Here is a 20118-nt window from a genome sequence, read left to right as displayed (position 1 = left end):
TTTTTTTAAACAGGTTTTACATGTCAAACCTGGTAAGGATCACTGGTACACTGCAATTACCTAGATATTACAATACATAAAAAACAGAAAAACAAAAACCAATACCATATATTATGTGTATTTTGCAGTCAATCAGATTTAATAAGCTCTCAGATCTTACGCTGCCTGATCCTTCTTTATTAAAACAGTAGAAATAGAATTACCACTTTAGGAGCCTTTTTTGTCATTACTTCATCAGAATTCAAAGTACTTAAACATCTGGAGGCATTCGAGGCCAGGCTGGATGTGGCTCTGGGCAGCCTGGCCTCGTGGTTGGTGACCCTGCACACAGTTGGAGGTTGAAACTAGATGATCATTGTGGTCCTTTTCAACCCAAGCCATTCTGTGATTCTATGATCTAAAGATCTGTGATTCCAAATGGTACAAAAGCAGAATCTATCAATTCTGAATGATCATACAAGTCAAAAATTGGAATAAGATTCCAGGAAATCATGCCTCATGTTATATAAAATAGATTCACTATTAAAACAATGTGAAAATTTGAAAAGAAATCAATATGAAAACGATATAAAAAGGTCAGAAAATACAGGTTTATCATTTTATACTTCTGGCAGAAAAATAACACGCTCTATGAACCGGTCAACATAATATAATGCTAAGAAATCACAAGGAGGAGTAGAATTTTGGAAAGAAGAGTTTTGCTTAAAAAAATCAATTGGAAAAAATGATTGCCACAAGTGAAATAAAAAATAAAGGAAAATAAAGGAAAGAAAAAGCAACCCAACTTCTAGAATATAATCTAGTTGACTGGTGATTAGTTTGTCTCTGGTTAAATATTCAGCCTTCAGTCTGGATAACAAAATATAGCTAAAAGAGTTAAACTTCCTATAAAAGATCAGCCTTCCACCTCATGCTGCAGATGTTTTTTTCCCTTTTTTTCCAGAATAAGGGTCAGAGTTGGGTAAAGAACAATCAAGACAAAGGCAATGCAACCGTACAAAAAATGGAAGCAATTAGAAACTCCTCAGTAAGGTTTTACAAACTACGTACCTATCATCAGGTATATCTAGCTCTGGGTTGGTGTTTGTTTTTGTTTTGTTTTGTCTGCTCAATTTAAATCTCTGTAGAGAAAGACACTGGTTTACGTGTGTAATGTTATGTTCACAATTGCAGTTCACAAGCACTAATTAAGTCTGTATCTTTTCTATGACAGAGTAGCTGAATTACTCTTTACTGCCAGATTCTACATCTAGTGGATGTCACAGCTGGAGTCAATTAGGCAGTTCTTGCTCATTTTCAGCTCCCAGATTGGTAAATTGACAGCGGTTTATCCTCACCCAGTGTTTAAAATACAGAAAACCAATCAGAGACATGTGCAAGCATCATTACAGGTTTCAGAAAAGTGGCAGAAATGCAAGACTATGGATTTACGATCTTCAGCGCTTACAGACACGCACAATTGTAACTTTTGTTTTGGTATTAAAACTTCTGTGCAATGAGGCACAAAAAACAGCCTCATCCGGAACAATCAATAATCAAATTTGGTATCATCAAATCTTTTGACTGAGACTTGACTGTTGTCAACCTAAGTGCCCAACCAACTGGAAATATCTGTCCAAGGAGAGAACAGGGATTCCTGTGTCAATCTGCTTCTCATAGCACAGGCAGGATAAAATCCAGGTAACTCTGTCAATATTACAGACACACTTGATGATTTTCAGACATGATCTGCATTTCCTGTACTTATATGAAAACCATTCTTACCACGGTAACAATCCACTTTCTCAGTGTCTTTCCTTGCATTGTAGAACATTGTTACATGGAGTTGAAAACACTGACTTTTGAAGAGTTGTACTGTAAGTATTTTGCATATATGCGTTGTCTCTCTATTATGGAGACCTCCATTTTCCTTTTCAAGTGTTTTCCCAAGATTTATAGACGTGTGAGCTATTTCACATGAAATATACATTACACTGAAGTGCCAGCTACAATCTCTTTAAGAAATAATTTAATCACCTAATCCTTACTGTCACTTTGAGTGAGAAGCAATCGAGAAGTAATCTTGGGAGACTCTTGAGCTCCTTGAAAGTATTTATGTAAAAACATTATTTTTTCCACTGATTGTTTGGTAACCACAGAGAGCAGAATTCTTGTGGAATACAAAACATTTATTCCACAAGGACAGGTATGCACAGAAGAGTTGGATTAAATGTATATAAAATATATAGCAACAACAAATGTATAGCAACCTGCATCTCAGAAGGGTTATACCTACCAAAATCTATGTCCAGTAGCGCTGCATTTGCACCTTCTACTAAAATCTTCTTTGGTGGTCCATGTAAAGCCTCATACATGAAATAAACACCATCCTTTACCATTGGTTTTATTTTTTCCATATAGGCCTAAAGAATAAAAGTAGTGCATACTATAATTTCATTATAATAAAGACTGAAATCAGAGTGTAAGCACTTACGTTTATACTCTCACTTCCTTTTGAAAAGGAAAAGCAAATGCAAAGATGTAAAATAAACGCTAAAGAAATACACTATAATATGTGAACAAGGGAAGGAAGAATATTATACTCAAGCTTTACGTATGCAGAACATACAGAGTCTATTGAATAAAAAAAACAAACAGGAAAGAAAATCCAATTTCTTTAAGAATTTTAAATACTTAGAAATATTCAAGCTTGAGCATAACCACCATACTGTATTAAATGCAAGTAATTTTCCTCAAGCTACAATTATATATTTTTCCATCCTACCACTCCATTTTAGGTATTCGGTAAACCTAATGTGCATTATGTAAACTATAAACCATTATAATACATACAAATGAAACTGATTTTTAGTCCTACATAAGTACTTCAATTCAACAGATATAATTTAAAGTGAACAAAGCTGAAGTTCTAAGAACTCCCACATACTCGATTTTAAACTAACTAAAGATAGGAGAAGGATGATTTCTTCAGCCTGATTTTCTGTAAGAATTAAACATATGTAACTGTGCATGCCCTCTTCTGTTCCACAAATACCTCACTATTTTTAACTCATGTCAAATTTGGTTGACGTTCTCTAAGGGGTAAGAAAATATCTCAGAAAATTAAACTCTTAAAATGCTGAGAAAAGATAAGACAAAGAAGAACACTGCATGCTGAAATTGTACTAGTAGACATAAGAGAATCAACACAATTGAGAAATCTCACAAGTGTCTCAGGTGGGTGCAGGGGGAATCAAATCAGATTTCATACTTAACCATGAGAGTTGTTTGCTGATAATCAGGCTTCATTACTTCTGCTGCTATCAATCTACAGACTAACAACAACAAAAAAAGCCTTTTTTTTTCCCCCTAAGGCTTTATTACTTCAGTTCATAAGGTTCCAACAATGTTCTGCCTTCCACAATCACAACCTTGATGCTTGTTTTTTCTAGCCACTATGTCTGAGTAAGCAAAAGTCAAGTAATAATTCTCCCAAAATAAGACCTCTTCTTAAAGTTTACAATAGTTCCCTTGAAACTGATTTTTCTAAATACTGCATAAAGCAGGGTGTCAAAGGTGTTTTCAAGGATGTTAGAAGGTTTTTTAAATGGATAAATATCAATTTCCTATCATAGGTATTTTAACTCATCACAGAAGTATGAGAGCCAGTCACCTCAAGATTTATGTATCAGTAACTGCACACAGTGACTACATCGCGACTACATCACTTAACAGACAGAAACAGGCTTACCTTGAGTTTTTTCAATTCTCCTTCAATATCTATCTCTAAGGTGGGATATATCGCTTTGTACTGATTGGCTAACACTTTGAATCTGGAAGACAAAAGTCATCGAAGTTTGTTTCATTTGTTTTCCTTCTCTCACCTCCACCAACCCTTTGATCTACAAACTGCATATCCACAATTATTTTGTTAGATTAAATCATTTTTGAGCAGAATGGGTTATAAATAAACATCAACCTGCTGTAATTGCTTACACAAAGGCACAAATTAAAAGTTATGCTTGAAACATGCATTAAAATACAAAAGTTACCTCTCAGAAAATTCATCAAAATCAGATACAAGATCACACATTCTGAGTCCGCTTCGAGCTGCTTTTGAAGAATATACTGGACCAATTCCTTTTTTGGTAGTTCCCAAACTTTAAAAAGATAATAAGAGAAATTATGATCGATATAAAACTAAGTTGTTTTTTCTTTTTCTTTAAAATTAATACATCCCTAGCATAAAATGAAATGTGGTTACTGAGAACCTTGTTTTAAACGTCTAAGGACACCAGATACTTTTAGTAGTTAACAGTTTCTGAACATCACTGCTCACAGGCATGAAGATATTCACATTCTACATACTTTCGTTTTCAGACCAGTAGCTTTTTGTATTTCAGTCAATTTTATTTATTTGTACATAAATCCCAATTTTTCTACCCAAGGAAGCAAATTCTAGAACAATATCCTGAAACGCTATGAACTGAAACTAACCATATTCCTTCCAAGACGCCTATTTTAAGAAGGGCTAAAGAAAAATACAAACAGTATTGATTTCAAATCTTTGTGAGAAATAGCTCATTTAATTCTGAAAGCCTCAGTTGGAGCCTGGAAAACAAATACTGCCAAACATCTAAGAGTGACATTGGTGCCCAAAATGCTGCACATACAAATATGATGTACATACATACAAAATGACTGGGAAACATTTTCCAACTGTTGCTGATTCTGAATACTAAACTACTGCTTTTACCCCTCCCTACCTACCAATTTTTAAGCTGGCCAGCTTAATATGAGCAACAGTCCCATATCAATTAAGTGATAATCTGAAAGATTGCAAAATAAATCTTTGCCATGTATAATTACAAAGAATAAAGTCAATATTGAAAAAAGAAATCTGATTTTTACTGTTTAATATTATATGGATCTTTCCAGCTGATACTGGAACAGCAAGAACGTCAAATTTAAGTTTGATTTCTTTAAACTGCCTTGAAGGTCGTAACATAACTCAAGAAAGACCCCATTCTACTCCATAAGTAGAAGGTACAAGCTAATCCCAAGGTCATGTCTCTGCTCTATATTGAAAAGTAGCAGGTAGCAACTGATATGGAGGGAAACTGAAATACAGTCATGATCAGTACTTAATTCTTTTTAGCTAGACCATTACAGGCTTGAAGTAGATTCAAAAGAATAACCTTGGAAAAAGCAAACCAACAAATGTTTCGATTAGATCGATCTCAGGGTGCGATACGTTTGTCTGCAGTCCGTTATGAAAAACATTCCAATCGACTCTGCCTAACACAGTATTGTTTAAATACATCAGGAGATTGTGGCTTTAAATAGTTGGTTCTAGCCTCTACCTCAATTCATACCCCTCTCAGATAATTTTTTTAAAAAGGAGTTGGTTTCTATTTATTAAGACAGATCAATTTATAAAAGAGTTATGCTTTCAGAAGACTATTTACTGGCATTAAAAACTGTATAAGCATATGTACTTCTCTATTAAATTACCTTTTCTACAACCTTTCTGAAAGGGAAACTACATCTGAACAGACAAATATTCAGCTAAAAATTAAACTTACTATTTATAGTACTCAACTGTGAAGTGCTAGACACAAAAGTTCAATACAAAACATGCTATCCAGTCAAATCTAGAGTTAGACATGCTAGCAAGCTCTTCCAGATTTCTTCCTCCCACAAGCAGAAGTCTTCCAATGATCAGTTTCTGAGATCCTGTGCTTAGCCAATCTGTAAAACACTTCCCCCACTACAGTTATTTAGCCGTAATATTTTGGAGGAAGTAGACAGCTTAATGCTTTTATCCATCAGAAGATTTAATAAGTTTGGGAACTGTATGATCACAGCAGAACTTCAAGAACATAGTAAGGCTAACGGGAAGAACAGACACAGCACTTCTAAGAGTGACTTAAATTTCTAAGCTTTAAATGTAACTTTTTTAGAGTTCTTTTAAATAAATTAATTCATGAAGGTGTTCATTACTGTGCTTTCCCTTACAATCTTTAATATTGACTAATGAAATAGCTCCATCTCACAAGTAGCTCAGTGACTCCTGGTATTTTTAAATCACAGATATTACCATGTAGCAGTTTTAGCTTACATTCCACAGTCATTCCTCTAGAATAGCTGATATGAAAATACAGACTCATTAAAAATATATATACACACATACTCTGTTTGCTTTTTAATTCCTAAGAGAACAGCTAACAAGACAGCTGGTACAGCACAATCAAGTGTGAAAATGACCCAACCTGAAGAACAACTGACGAGTTAATGTGCAATAACAGCCTGGGTGAAGCAAGATACGCCCAAATCAGACACTGTGAAAGGTTACTGTCATGGATGATAATGCTTTACAGGTCTCAGTAAGGAAGACTAAATTGCTTCTCATCCATGTAGAGATAATAAATTTACTGGTACCTTGGAAGTCCTACATTACTTGCCAGCTGTAGACTCTTCACATTTAATTCTGCCAGCTCTTTCCCTATTCCCAAGAACTAGTAAACTACTTAGAAATCATGTAAGAAACACTGCATCTAGTTTTTAAAACTTTCAAAATCCTCAGTCAGTAGCAATATGAACTAGAAAATATGGACACGTAATTCTAAAACTGAAGCATCCTGAGAAACTAAATTAGTGCTATCAGACCTTTTAGTTACTTGAAGACAATAAAGCAGTACTTTTAAATGTAGATCTGCAGCAACATATTTCCTATAATCAATGAAAATGCTAAGGAGCAGGAACCATTTTTTATGAGGCAAACTGGGAACCAGGAACTTTTCCAGAGGGTAAAATATCTAGATGAAACCCTTTCATTAGGAATATAACATTTTACTAGCCACTGCAGGACAAAAGAGAAAGCAGTTCCAGAACACTCCACATTACAGACTTACAAGGAAACATTTTAAATTTGATGACAATCAGTAATGAAAATCCAATACATAAATTTTTGTTTGTACTAAGCCATCCATTAAAGTACCTACTTCTTTCCTGCTTGTTCTTGCCTTTGTTGTTCTTGGATGCCATCAGCAGCTTGGTGGAAATCAAATACTAAGAAAATAAAAATAACTTCCGTAAGTATAAATTTTGCTTAAAACAAACAACCATATCAGCAATGCTCTGTTCAAACCAATTTTAGTCGTGTTCATCAATGTGGAAAAAATATATATATATATATATATATACACACACACTGGTGAGAGGGAAATAAGATGACCAGAGTTTTTTCCTCCTCTTTTACAAAGTACTTCTCCCCCACCTCTCCACCCCAAGTTCTGCAGTTATTCAGAGACTCTGTGTTTATTTAGTAGAATACTTGCAAGCTGCATAACACATCTTTCATAGAAAAGCTAAGACATTTCAAGCTTCCAGTGGCTTAAAAGGCAAATGGACAGAAAAGAAAACATGCAGTTAAAAGAAATCCAGGACAATGGGTTATGCAAAGATGACATCCTGCTGAAATTTATGGTGAGAACTTTAAGCAAGCATACTCATTCATTCTAAAGATTTCTTATATCACTTTACAGTACAAATTAAAAAAATATTTGGAAATAATAATAATTTGGTAAAGACCTCATGAACACTGCTCATGAAAACCAGTGCAACTGTACCTTGAAGATAACAGAAGTCATCTTCACAAGCCCTGATTTTTTTATTTTTTCAAGTATTACATATTATTAACGACAGGAAAGGGTTATGCAAAATACACCTTCCACTACTTCTCTGTCCACTGTGAAAGTAAAAAATAAATTTGACAAAGTTCATGACAAATTTGAACGGAGTCAAACTCTGTTCCAGTTTAACTGATGCCAGCTCATTTTTCTTAAGCACTATATCCTCAAAATTAAAGAATTAATCTACTCCTACACAGGTAGGATAGAAATCTTGCTAGGTACTTTTTCATTCAGTAAGAGCTTCAACTTCTCTAGAACAAAAGTGATTTTCCTTGCTTTCCTTACCAAATTTACTTCCATGTTTCTTTTCACGCATTCCCATAATTTAAAGGATTAGATCACCAGCTTGAGCATATTTTAAGTTGATCTTTTGTTACAGACTAATTGCTCACAGACTGCCAACATCCATTTCTGAGAAGACATTTATAACACAAACAGATCTCAAGACTGCCCTTCAAAATTTTCTAAATAGAAGCATTTTGCAAGTCCATTACGATAAAAGGCTGAACGACCAGCCATAACTAGCTCTTTTTGCTCAGGACCTGTTTACCCATGAAAATTTCATGGTGCTGCCATTGTAATGTAATCATCACAGAACAGTTCCTCTAACAACCTAATCACCCCAAAGAACTCACATACAATATTCCACTATCAAAAAGAATTTTAGATATTTAGGAACTGTTACTCAACTATCTCAAGTGAAGAGTAATTACTCCAAAATACAGGCATATTTAATCTGAAATAACAGGTTCACTCACTGAGCAGATAAGTTTTTTAAAAATCCTTTTTCTTCCCCATGTCATAAGCTTTTGTCTGATAAACACTTCAGAAATTCCCATCTTCAGAAGGTAACTACCACAGCATCAATAACTCTATTTCCTAATTCATGCAGTTATATAACTATTATGTCACAAAATCTATTTTACAGCAGGAATTTATGTAGTGAAGACAGTCTATGAGAGATAAAGAAAAAGCCTGTAGCACTGAATCTCCGCTTTGGTGGTTTGGATTATCAACATTTTTTTTCCAGGCTCTAAACTGAAGAGTCTTCTGGAACGAACTGGAATTAAAACTTGATTCATGAGCTCCCTGAGAGAAGAAATGCCATTGTCTTGATCCCAACAGATAAAATCTCTTTTCCCTAGTAGATGGCATTTTAGTTGGTACGGAGCTCATTAGTTTGGAAGTCACATCCAGTCACATGGTTTCCCAAAATAAGTTGATATATATCATGAAAGGAAAGTAAAACGGCTTTTACATGGAAGGAGGAAATGAGTCCTTCAATGAATTAACTTCAGAAGCACTTTTTGACTGCTTCTCATATCTCATTTTCAGCTTCAAAAGCGAATCCCCTTTCCAGACTATGATTACCAATCTGAAGAGGCACTTCACAATATAAACCTAGGTGGGGGTGCCCATAGGACAGACAAGTTTTTTTTAGTGTCTCCAATAAACCAAAGCAGTTATAATGTCTAGCATACAGAGGCGTAACCCAAAGAAGTTTCACTATAAATGTGAAGAGATGGCTAAAAACAGTCACTCTCTTTACTGCCATGAAAAGTTCAGAGAAAAAGGTAAAATTGGGAACTTACCAATATGAGCCCTGTCAGAAATTACTAGTCTTTTTTCCCAGCCTTCTAGACCTTAAAAAACAAAGTAAAATAGTTCAAGTTATGCTTTGCATAGCATTTTTCTCTTTTGATGTGTAAATGAAGAATACTTTTAGTCTTCAGTCAATCTATTAATGAGCAATCACATTTCAGAGAAAAAGAAGTGTAGATTTCAATAATTAAAACTAAACATCAGCCCATAAAGCTGAGACAAAGCAAGCCTATTCTGATAAAGAATTCCTGACATTCTAGTAGCTTTCAATTTCAGCAATCAATTAGTAGTTTTACACTTATTAATAATTCAGTTGATTTACCTCATTTCTAGCAGACAACTACCAAACATGGCCACAGACATGACAGCAAGAAGCCAAAGAAAGAACTCTGAATCAAGAGGATCACTGTCACACTTACTTCCATTAACACGCATCATCACAGTATACGCTAGGATCAGAAGAGGTAAAGTGTCTTTTAACAGCTAACATACTTGAACAGGTTGTTTTACTTATTAAATTCACTGCTTATAGCAACAAATGTCTGCAAATTCAAGTTTAGAACACGTTCTGTTCCAAAGTTGTACAGATACCTTTTGGCAGTCTATACTTCCCATCAAGGCCCTGGGTCTTTTATCAAGACTTCTGTCAGAAAGAAGCCACTAAATGGAGTTCTGGGAAAAAGTTATTATATGCAACCTCTACAGACGCATCCTCAGTCTAAATCTCAAAAGACAGTAGGAAGTATCCACAAGCTATTTTAGGACTAGTAACTTATGATTTTCTTACCTTTTCCTTTCTTTAAGTTTTTTTCAGTTTCTTCAAAGAGTCCTGGTAAATGAATTACAACACCATTTCCTGGAAAAAAAAAAAAAAGACTATTACACAAAGTTTAATGAATCATGTCAAAGAATAGTATTTCAACCAAAGATTGAACCGAAGTTCAAAGACACTTCATGCTTCGCACACAGAGTATCTTATTTTTTAAACTATTAATAAATTACTGTATTCATTTTAGGAATTAATCTGTGAAAGACTGATTTATATCCAAAGTGTGCCTTTAGATCAGAAAAACAGTAACAACACTGTGGGACCATTCAGAAAGCAACTTCCTCTTCCTTATTTCTAAAATTAACTTCCCTCTTTACACTTAATTTTAATCACCCAATAGTTTCAAAAGTTTTGCACATTTCTATCATCATTATAAACATTAGCACTCCTTCAGGCACTCTTCACCTGTAAAGACACAGAATATTCCACGTGAAGAGTTTGAGTGATTAGGAGACTAGCAAAAATAACATTGAAAAGTTCCATCAGAAGCAAACTCATTTTCCTACAGGAAACAGAATTGCCACACTGTCACATTGCTCAGAAACAGACTATGCAATTAACCAATATCATCTTAAGAAGCATTTCCATACACCAGAACTGAAGCATCTCCAGATGATACCAAAGTGAGTAGATTTAAAGCTGTCAGTATGAGACTGTCTATAAAAGAATGAAGGGATCTGCCATTTGGAATTATATGCAAATCTTCTAGTTTAATCATCTAATACAAGCATTTTGAACATTAAAACATTGACTACTGAAAACAACTTTGCTAAAACTTTTGGGGTACAATCCTAATCACTTCTCTCTGTTCTTCTCACACTTTTTCTTCAAAACTATAAATCCTTTTAGTGCAACCCAAGCTAGGCAGATTTTTTTTCTTCCTACTGAGTTCATTACAGCCTCTAAAAGAGTTTTAAACACAACAGTGCAAGAATCTTAAAAGAAACTAGAACAAAATTCCGAATAGACAAGGCCAAGAGATGGGCACATAAAGATTTGTGAAAAGCTCTCTCCTGCCCACTGCATTTTTATAAGGTGTTTTTTCCTACTTGACCTGAGTCTAGCAAAGAGAACATAGCAAATGAACATCCTTTTTCACAGGCTTCCAGAAACAACATTTAAAAGAAACATAATACAATAGCATACCAAAAGAAAATGAAAGCAGTAATGTCTGTCACAGCTCCCAAAACTAGGAGGAATTAGCATCCCAACCTCCCTTCCATCAGAGGCAACCTATATTTCCATGTCTGTTTGGTCCACAGAAGTACTAGACAGAGAGTTAATCCAAAGCAATTCAACTAAGAATTCATAATATAAAAGAGGTACCTCACTGACAAATTCCCAGTGAGTACAGCACTAACTCTAACTGCAAGCACACAGCCACTACAAACCAATCCCAAGAATTCAGCGGGTTCTGACAGATGCTCTTCAGTTGCTGTGTTAGTTAGCTGACAACGACCACTTACTATTTGCACAAGACCCAAGCTGAGACACATGACTATAGGATCAAAGACACGAGATGTGCAGGAAGAAGTAATGGGAAGGAGCATAACAACAGAGTCCTGGCTTGTATAAGAACACTGTGTAAGGGATAGGTGTCAAAACCTGTGTGTTCTGTGGTGTCAAAGAAGCTAGCTGGAAATCTTGGTAGGTCATAGTCTTTAAGTAATGCAGAAACAACTTCATTTGTGAAAGAGCACATGAACACATGCACAGTTACAGGACTGTTCTAGGCTCACCTTCATTTTCAGGAAGAAATTTTAAAGGCTACACGGTATTACTTAGTAGTTTAGTCATACAAGCCATTCGAAGAAAAATGAGTAGGAGTAGAAACAGGATTCCAGAGTAAAATGGATAAGTGTATTAGTATTGAGCAACAGAGGACAGCCTAAACCTCCTTTTGCAAAGCAAACAAACCGTAGGATCCTGACATCACTTAGTACTGTCACAGGCCCAAATCTTCTAGTGTACTCTCTTGAAGAGACCTTTTGACAAGATCTACACAGTACATGGATCTTCTTGGAATCAACATTCCTTCTGCAATTCAATGGAAAAGGGAAGAAAGTGGCTAATGGTACTGGTAGTCATTTATGGAGGCTGAAGAATAAAACAGAGGAGGAATTGTGAGAATAAAAGGAATCATTGATAGGAAGAAAAAAAAAAAGAGGGAAAGAAAAATGAAGATATGCTTGGCAGTTAGCTGTTTGCATTGATAGAACAATAACAACAAAAATGACCTACAGAAGACAATAAAAGAAACATGCATAATCCAAACTTCTGTTTTTACAAACAAAGCTCAAGCATGCAAGAATTTGAGGGAAAAAAGTCCTGTTTCTGTCTGTCCTTGAGTATATTTTGTTTTATTATGTCAAAAGTTTGAAATCACATTATTGTCTGGTTTTGCTTTATAGATATCCCACTCACCAATGAATGCAGTGACTTTTGGGTTGATAATCCCACTTGGCAGAAGATGGAAGTCATATTCCACAGAATCCACAACGACTGTGTGTCCTGCATTATTGCCTCCCTAAGGTGGCAAGGGGAAGAAAGAAAAAAATATTAATAGTTCCTCATACAGAAGACAAATGAAAACACTAGACATATGGAATAAATTCATTCCACCTTCAACTTTGCAGCTTTCATTTCTGCTACTGATAAAAAAAAAAAATCTATTAGAGACCTCCTTCTCCCAGTAAGTCTGCTGTACTTGGTTTGTCAAGCTTGACAAATTCAACATGCATATTATCAGTCATAGATTTCGGATGGTATTTATCAAAAGTAAAAATGCCTTTTTAAAAATAAGATTAATGTATTTCTAGAAATTGTTGGATAGAGCTATAAATATACTAAAACATGCAAACATTTCTAAAAACCATCAACAGTTTCACTACATTCCTATTACACTTATGAAGAATAAACATTAATTATCAAACTGCAACATTAACAAAGAAAAAATACCAGTTAAAAATGAGTAGATAAAGCCCTAGTGTAATTAGGGAGGATAAGGTCAGCTGTTTGGCAACATACAAGCATGTTGTTTTGAATTTGTGGTTCAGCCTTTTTCATGTTTTTCCACAACAACAAGACAAGTTCATTCTCTGCCTCCTCAGCCAGTACAAGGCATTAGTATCCAAAGCCTGCTGTTAAGAAGTAATTCTAGAGACAACCAAGACAACTGTGGTTAAGTTCCAGAAGACCCCTTGCACCAACTAATATTCAGCATTTATACCTTTTCTCATGACCATGAGGTACAAGAGTATTAAGAGATTTGTTAAACCGTGAAGTACTTCAAAGATACAAAAAAGGCCCTGTGTCTAAGTCTTACAAAACTAAAAAGATTACAAAACATTACAAAATATCCCCAGTTCTTATTTGCTATACTTCTGAAAATAAGCTTACGCTCTCTTGTGACTCCAAACCTACTTGCTACCTCTAAAACACTTAAAAAATACAAATATGATACCCAAAGCCATATATCTGGCATTACGAGTAAGGAATATTCTTAGATATTCAAAGCTCTCTGCCATAGGTAAATGCCTCATCTCAGCTTATAGCAGTCTGACGCCCTTTGGGAACAGAGGGAAGACAAAGACCTTCACCTAAGGAGAACACCTGAATTTAAGCAAAGTTGTAATATATTACACAGTTTTTCCATGCAGTACCTTGAAGAAGTTGTAGATTTCTGGATACAGATGGTTTTTACTGCAAGAGACTTAACCAGAAAAGTCCAAATTTCCCATTCACAACATATGAAATATACACAAAAATAAAGCAAGTAATCTGTTTAATTAAAGTTGAGAAATAACTTTCCTCCCATCCTCCCCACAGTAGCAGTTAAGAAAGGTTTAGAGGTCTACCACCTCCATAGTTGCATCTTTGATTTAAAAGGATGCTGAAAGCTACATTAGCAAGTAGATGACTACAACTGTTTTCTAAATGCAATGGCTGGTAACTCCTTAGCTACTGCAGGTTACTGAAAAACTAGGCTGTATTTGATGAACTATTAAGTTACACACATAAATTATACAAGCTTTTTTAGTACATGAGTTCCCTTTCTCTGTTTGCAAATCTAAGCAAAGCAGGTGAAGAAAACAGTTAGATACAAAAAGAGCATTTACAGTAAAGTGAATCTGCCGAAGTTGGTAGCTACCTTCTTCCTCATCAGATTCCTTCAATTCATTCCCATTAGATCCACTGGTAATACCAATGTAAACAAATTGAACCTAGAGACTGACACACTTTAAATGTAAATTTGATAAATAGGTCTAAGTACAATACTGGAATACTGAGGTAGCAGCAATTTGCCAGTAGGAAGATGAGTCCAAACTGAAAATCCTACACTGACTGGAAATTTCATGGTTTGCTTCTCAAGTTACTTAGCAATAACATTTTTTTCTAGAATCAAAACATTTAAGAGAAGACAAAAATTGGCCACTGTATATAACCTTAACAATAAATTCTTAGTCTCTTAAAAGATTGCCAAGCTCACAGTGTCATTTAGATGTGCTAACATAAAGTTCAGTGGCCAGTCAGCTTGAGTAAGGTGCACAGCATAAGAACAGAGCTGCTGTTTGTTGGTAGTATCAAGATTTTTCCCTTACACTGCTGAATGACGTCAAGATACACAAAGGTGTGTTGTTTCCACACTCATTTGAAAATACCTCATGGCTGACAGAACAAAACTGGCAGTTTATCCTTTAAGCCTTGAACCGCAGGCACAGCACAGCTCATACTTTCTCCAAAAGCAAGCTAGTCACCCAAGTTATGTGAACTTCCATATCTTTGCTATTAGCAGCTATACTTCAAGGATTTTGCTTACAAGTAAGAAATAAAATACATACATCTCAGCATTGTGTGTGATGAATCACCACTTGAATGCGCTCTTAGTTCTCAAGGTTTCTTAATGCTTGTTTGCAGATTGTACTCAAATTTTAATCTCAGAATTCACTTGTTTGTGTTAGGAGAATGCCTACAATATGGAAAGATTTCATTCCAAATGAGCTACTGATACCCCAGTAGAACAACTGATAGGTAAGAGTGTCCGGTCAGTTCACACCCTGCTTTCAGCATCAGTCCATCAAAAAGTTCAATTTTTAATGCTTCAAACGGTATTTTAGGAGAGCACTACAACAGCAGCATTCAATTAAGTCAGTCTTCAAAATACTGCCTTACAGGTAAGCCCTAACCTAATGCAAGTGTACTGTTACATAACTAATGAGTTGTAATACATGAAGAGAGTGATTCATATCGTATACTTAAAGTGAACTATCAGTGAAATATACTCATGTTGTATGCTTAGATATCGCACAACACAGCTTTGGTAAACAATTCTGTTTACAAAAACTCAAATTCAGAGTTCTAGCAGCAGGGGGCTTGTTGAGTTCTTGAGTTTGGTGGGTTAATAGTATTGGTTTTGGCCTTTTTTCTCCCCCATCCACAGTATTTCTTTCTTTTTTCCCTTCATCCAGAAACTGACAATAACACCAACATCTTCATTACCGTTGCCTCTGAGCTTAATTCAATTTAGAAACTGAGGAAGTCACTTCTGGCTTCAGTCCTTTCTATCTGTATTTCTCACTCCCCCCTCACCACAGTGATCCAAAAGGGATCAGTTGAGTCATTCAAGCCAACGCTTCTTTGATTCAATTACTTAAACATCAATGGAGAACTCCTGTGTTGAACTAACAGTGAAAAGAAATTTCATTGTTTATGCTCAAATAAACTTCAAAGTTTTATGAAATTTTTGCCAAAGGGGAAGAAAAACACAGAGGTCATTTCTTGAGGAACATTTAACAGACTCAAGACTTTACGTGCTCGGTATGCAATATTTAATCCCCAAATTATGTAAAAGTGACATTCTGTAAGACAGCAAAGATGCAAACACCTAATACAAAAGATAAGTGAGGTACTCCTTTTAAGAAAAAAAAAAAAGAACATTTTAGCTATTTTTAAGTAAACTAAAGTCACAGAAGCCCAAAAAACAGGTCAGCATTGACAGTATATGTAGGACTAGAAGAAAGCTTTCAAGGTCTGCAAGACCCTTTCTGTACACAATCAAACCAACGGAACCTTTTTATGTAGCTACGTGCTCTCTCCCCTGCTTCCATAACTTCTGAGTGTATTACAGCTATACGTAAGAACACGATGCTGCAGAGCTTAACTTTTGCTTATTTAACACTGAAATAACTCTCTAGGTTATGTTACGAGTCCGTTAGGTAAGGATGCAAACAATCTTCTCTCGTGTGTTCTAATAAAGCTAACTTCAAAGATAGACAGCTATTTTTTTTTATATTTGTGCATCTCTATTAAAGCACAGCACTGCGAATTTTTTTTAGCATACTCCGAGGTTTCTAAAATTTGATTTTCAAAAGTCAGCAATCTCCACGTAACTGTGTTGGAGGAAGGTGAATGAAAAGTTAAAAGCATTTATTTTCCACTTGTCCTTTTCTCCCTTCCTTACACTATCCCTTCTACCCACATCTTTCAAACAGTATTTGGAAAGTCTCTCCTCTCTCATAACATGTTCTACAGCGCCAATGGGATCAGCCCTCTCAGCAAAGCAGCCCAGAGCTCTGCCAAATTATAAACAATATTAACTTGTGTCTTGAATAGGATTTCCTCAACTTTTCAGCTGCCACGAGCCTGGACTTTGCGTAACAAAGCTGTCTTTCCTTAATTTTTCACTTTTCCTTGTGGTCAATACCTAGTATCACTGTTGCCTCTCAGAATTGGCTTCACGGCCAGATGCAGCCTCCAACTTGCAACTTACTCACTGCTGCCTGCACCACTGCTAGTGATCCTGGATCCTGGGAGGGTAACAGCCACTGGGTGACACCTAACCTCTCTGCTGGTAACTGGGAACTGAACACCTCTTTTTTTCTCCCCAGCAGTATCAGTTTGAGCAGTTGATGGAATTGTGGAGCTCAGAATCTTAGAAATATCTCTTTCGGTCATGGTTTTGAGGCAAAAACAAAATACACAGCCCTAATACATGCTTCCTAGTATTCTTCCTGTGTCACTATTGCAGTGACTTACATCACTTTCTTGAAAAAGCATGTGATCCTTGGCCACCAACTGGTAATCCCACAAAATCCAAGCTATTCAGCATGTAAAACCGCTAAGCATACAGGCATGTGAGGGGAAGGTGCACAGTAACAGACAAATTATCAGACAAGTTCTGTGCGAATGACAGTAATCATGGTAACAACAAACTACCTATTTACCTACTTTCTCTAGAAGCCTCGTCCCAAAAACCAGTCCCTATGAAACACCTATTTGAAATATTTCTTCCAGAGCAGTAAGCTGCTCAGACAGATTTTAAGGGAAAAAAAAAAAGTTTTTCCCTCTAACCTGCTGAAGATTAAGCAGTGTAAAAATCCTTCTCATTTTAAGTACCACACCCAAGAATCTGCACCCATATACTCAATATAGATAGGCCAGTCAGCACTACACACAGAACTACTGTAGAGTACACCTATCCTGACAAATGTGAACAGGATCAGTTACACATGCACAAAGGGGGCTTAAGATAGCAAAGGCAGCTGCATGTATTGTACATCTGGGTGCCACTTGATAAACATTCTTAGGAAACACCCTTCTTGCAATAGTTTCAAGTGCCTGAAAATACTAATTTTGAAGGAAAAAAGTCATTATCTGCTAGCTGATATTTTACTGGAAACAAATATGAAAGTTCAACAAATCAAACAAGTGACTCCCACTGGCCAAGACCCACCATCAAAGTGCTGGAAGGCAACACGGTATATTTTTTAAAATACCTTCACTGGCAGTTAAAATATTTGGGTTAAAGAATTGAGTAGTATTTATGCAAGCACCTGACTACAACGTAATATTGTTTTTGAGTCTGAGCAAAACCACCTTCTCACCTGGAACCTTCCTGCAGGCTACAAGCCCTTCAGCGCATTACATGCTGTCCAGTCATAACACCTTCCAGTGCAGGCCACGTACAAAGCACAGAGAATGAGCATTTATAATATTTGTCAGACTTCTTTCTCCCACCTCCCCCTCCCTGGAATTGCATTACAGAACACTGAAGTTGAAATGACTCATTGCTGGGGTGCTTAGTTCCTCTTGTTGATTTCTCAGTTTGGTTGTTTGTTGTTTGTTTTTTTGCTAAGTCTGCAGGTACGAGCAGTGTTTCCTAAGTTACTCATTTAGCTTCCCATAAATACATTTCTAATATTAAATTTACTCAGGATGTAAAAAATTTAAGTAGACAAAAATAACACTAATATAATGTTTGCTACCTTAAGAGCTCTTCTGAAGCCAAGTGAAGCCCACAATTGAGGAAGCATGGAATCTCATTTTCCAAAATGACCGAAAACAATACAAAGTCACCTTGAAATGTTTATAGGAAAAATCCCAATCCAGAACTCTCTTCTCTGATGAGTTCACTCTGGAAATTCCCATGCTCGTGGGTTTGCAATCGATCTCAAGGACCTACCTGAAAAATACCTACAGGACTTTACTTCTGATCCTTCTGGTGAGAAGGATTTGCAGTTGGTGTATAGAACTCATCTGTATAGGACAGTAGCCAGAGCGCTAAAATCTATTATGAACCAAGACATATCTGTATAAACCAAGACAAGGGAGTATTTCAAATCCTGACACTTTGCCAACACCAGCACCCTCCTCACTGCCCAGCCTACAGTACCACAACTTCACCCAACAGCTGAAGCACACAAGAGGATTTATTAGGAAAGCAGACTGAAATTACTATTAGAAGTATACTGTGAGGGCTCCGATACTGACCTTAAACTCAGAATTGTTTAAAGGAGCTCTGACATACTAAAATACACACTAAAGAGACCCCCCAAAACCTGCAACAGTCACTGTCTTTCCTTATGACACAGCAGTGCCAAGCGGTCTACCATAAAACAGGATGCCTCCGGGTAGAGCAAAGGCGGCTTTCAAGCTAACTCCTCTAGAACAGAAATTAATTGCCTAGTTTAAAAAAGATGTTATCTTACGCCTGTATTCAGAGAGGAGTCATGCACTTCCTTGAGCTCTCCCTATCAGAGGTGTGTGGGTGTGCATGCTTTTTTTTTTTTCCTCTTGCCACCACATCGCAGCATTAATTTTCAGCTCAGAGCAGCCATGGTGATTTCTGAACTAGTAATACAAGTGACTGCTAAGCTGGGCAAGAAGCAAGTCAGTGCTGCTTTGGCATCATATGGTTGTAAACACTTCCATTTAACTCTTTAATGAAAAACCATAAATGCATCAAAAAAAGCATCACTACTTACGATGCATATATCCCTTCCTTCTTGTCTCATGCAGTTTCTTGGCATTCCAAAAACACCTTTAACAAGGTGAGCAGTGTGTGTGATCCTGAACTTCCATTACATATCCCAACGTAGCTTTGCAATTACTGGGCCACTGGCTTCTCATTTCAAACCATATTGTCAAAAATCTACTTAGACCCTCAGCTTGCCAATCATCCCTCCTTTGAGAAAAAGTAAACAGAAAAATAACACCAAAGTGTGGATAGTAAATTCATTGCCCCACATACATCATTACTTTCTTGCTCAATGTAGCCATCAAACTCGACCTATCCCACAATTTCAGTATAAACAACATTCAGCATCATTCTTTGCCTACTTTCTCTTAACAAATAAAACAAAATATTTATTTCATTAAGTCTAGCCCAAGTTTCTTCTGCTCATCTCAAAAAAAATGCCATACAAGTAGGAAACTGGACTCATAACGCAAGTCTTCATTTGAGTCAAGAAAAAAAGACTGATCTATCCCGAAGAGATATGAGATCAGGTGAGGGAAGTCAATAAGGAAGAAGAAAAATGCTGAAAGCACAGATGGGTCCAGTGCTACATTGCTTCAGTGCACAGAACCCGCTGTTGTTTTCTACGTTCCACAGCAATAAAGAATGGATATGAATAACAAATAGTGATTTTGGGAACATTTACAGACCGCCTCTTCTAAATATAGAAAGTAGCAAGGGAAAAATAAAAAATACACTTGAAATTTGACTGAGCTGCT

At 36.1% G+C, this 20118-nt stretch overlaps 2 protein-coding genes across 2 annotated transcripts in view; one reads left to right on the top strand and one right to left on the bottom strand.

Moving 5' to 3' along the window:
• The window catches only part of CATSPERE (catsper channel auxiliary subunit epsilon), a 27349-nt gene extending 26158 nt beyond the window's left edge, over positions 1 to 1191 (top strand). The window contains exon 15 of the mRNA XM_019612747.2: positions 1174 to 1191. Within this exon, the coding sequence (XP_019468292.2) occupies positions 1174 to 1191 (18 nt within the window). The remainder of the gene's footprint in view (positions 1 to 1173) is intronic.
• Positions 1192 to 2153: 962 nt separating this feature from the next.
• On the bottom strand, positions 2154 to 14770 carry LOC104909666 (adenylosuccinate synthetase isozyme 2-like). The gene is made up of 9 exons (XM_010706942.1): positions 14766 to 14770; positions 14223 to 14298; positions 12529 to 12631; positions 10063 to 10131; positions 9266 to 9316; positions 6984 to 7050; positions 4032 to 4139; positions 3731 to 3812; positions 2154 to 2402 (listed from the first exon to the last, which is right to left on the bottom strand). Exons 1-9 carry the CDS (start codon positions 14768 to 14770, stop codon positions 2169 to 2171), a joined length of 795 nt encoding a protein of 264 aa, XP_010705244.1. The 3' UTR covers positions 2154 to 2168.
• Positions 14771 to 20118: the final 5348 nt, after the last annotated feature.

Source organism: Meleagris gallopavo, chromosome 2 (assembly GCF_000146605.3).
Source record: "Meleagris gallopavo isolate NT-WF06-2002-E0010 breed Aviagen turkey brand Nicholas breeding stock chromosome 2, Turkey_5.1, whole genome shotgun sequence".
Lineage (NCBI taxonomy): Eukaryota > Metazoa > Chordata > Aves > Galliformes > Phasianidae > Meleagris > Meleagris gallopavo.
Note: the sequence above shows the minus strand (reverse complement) of the source record. Positions and strands in the feature narration are given on the sequence as shown.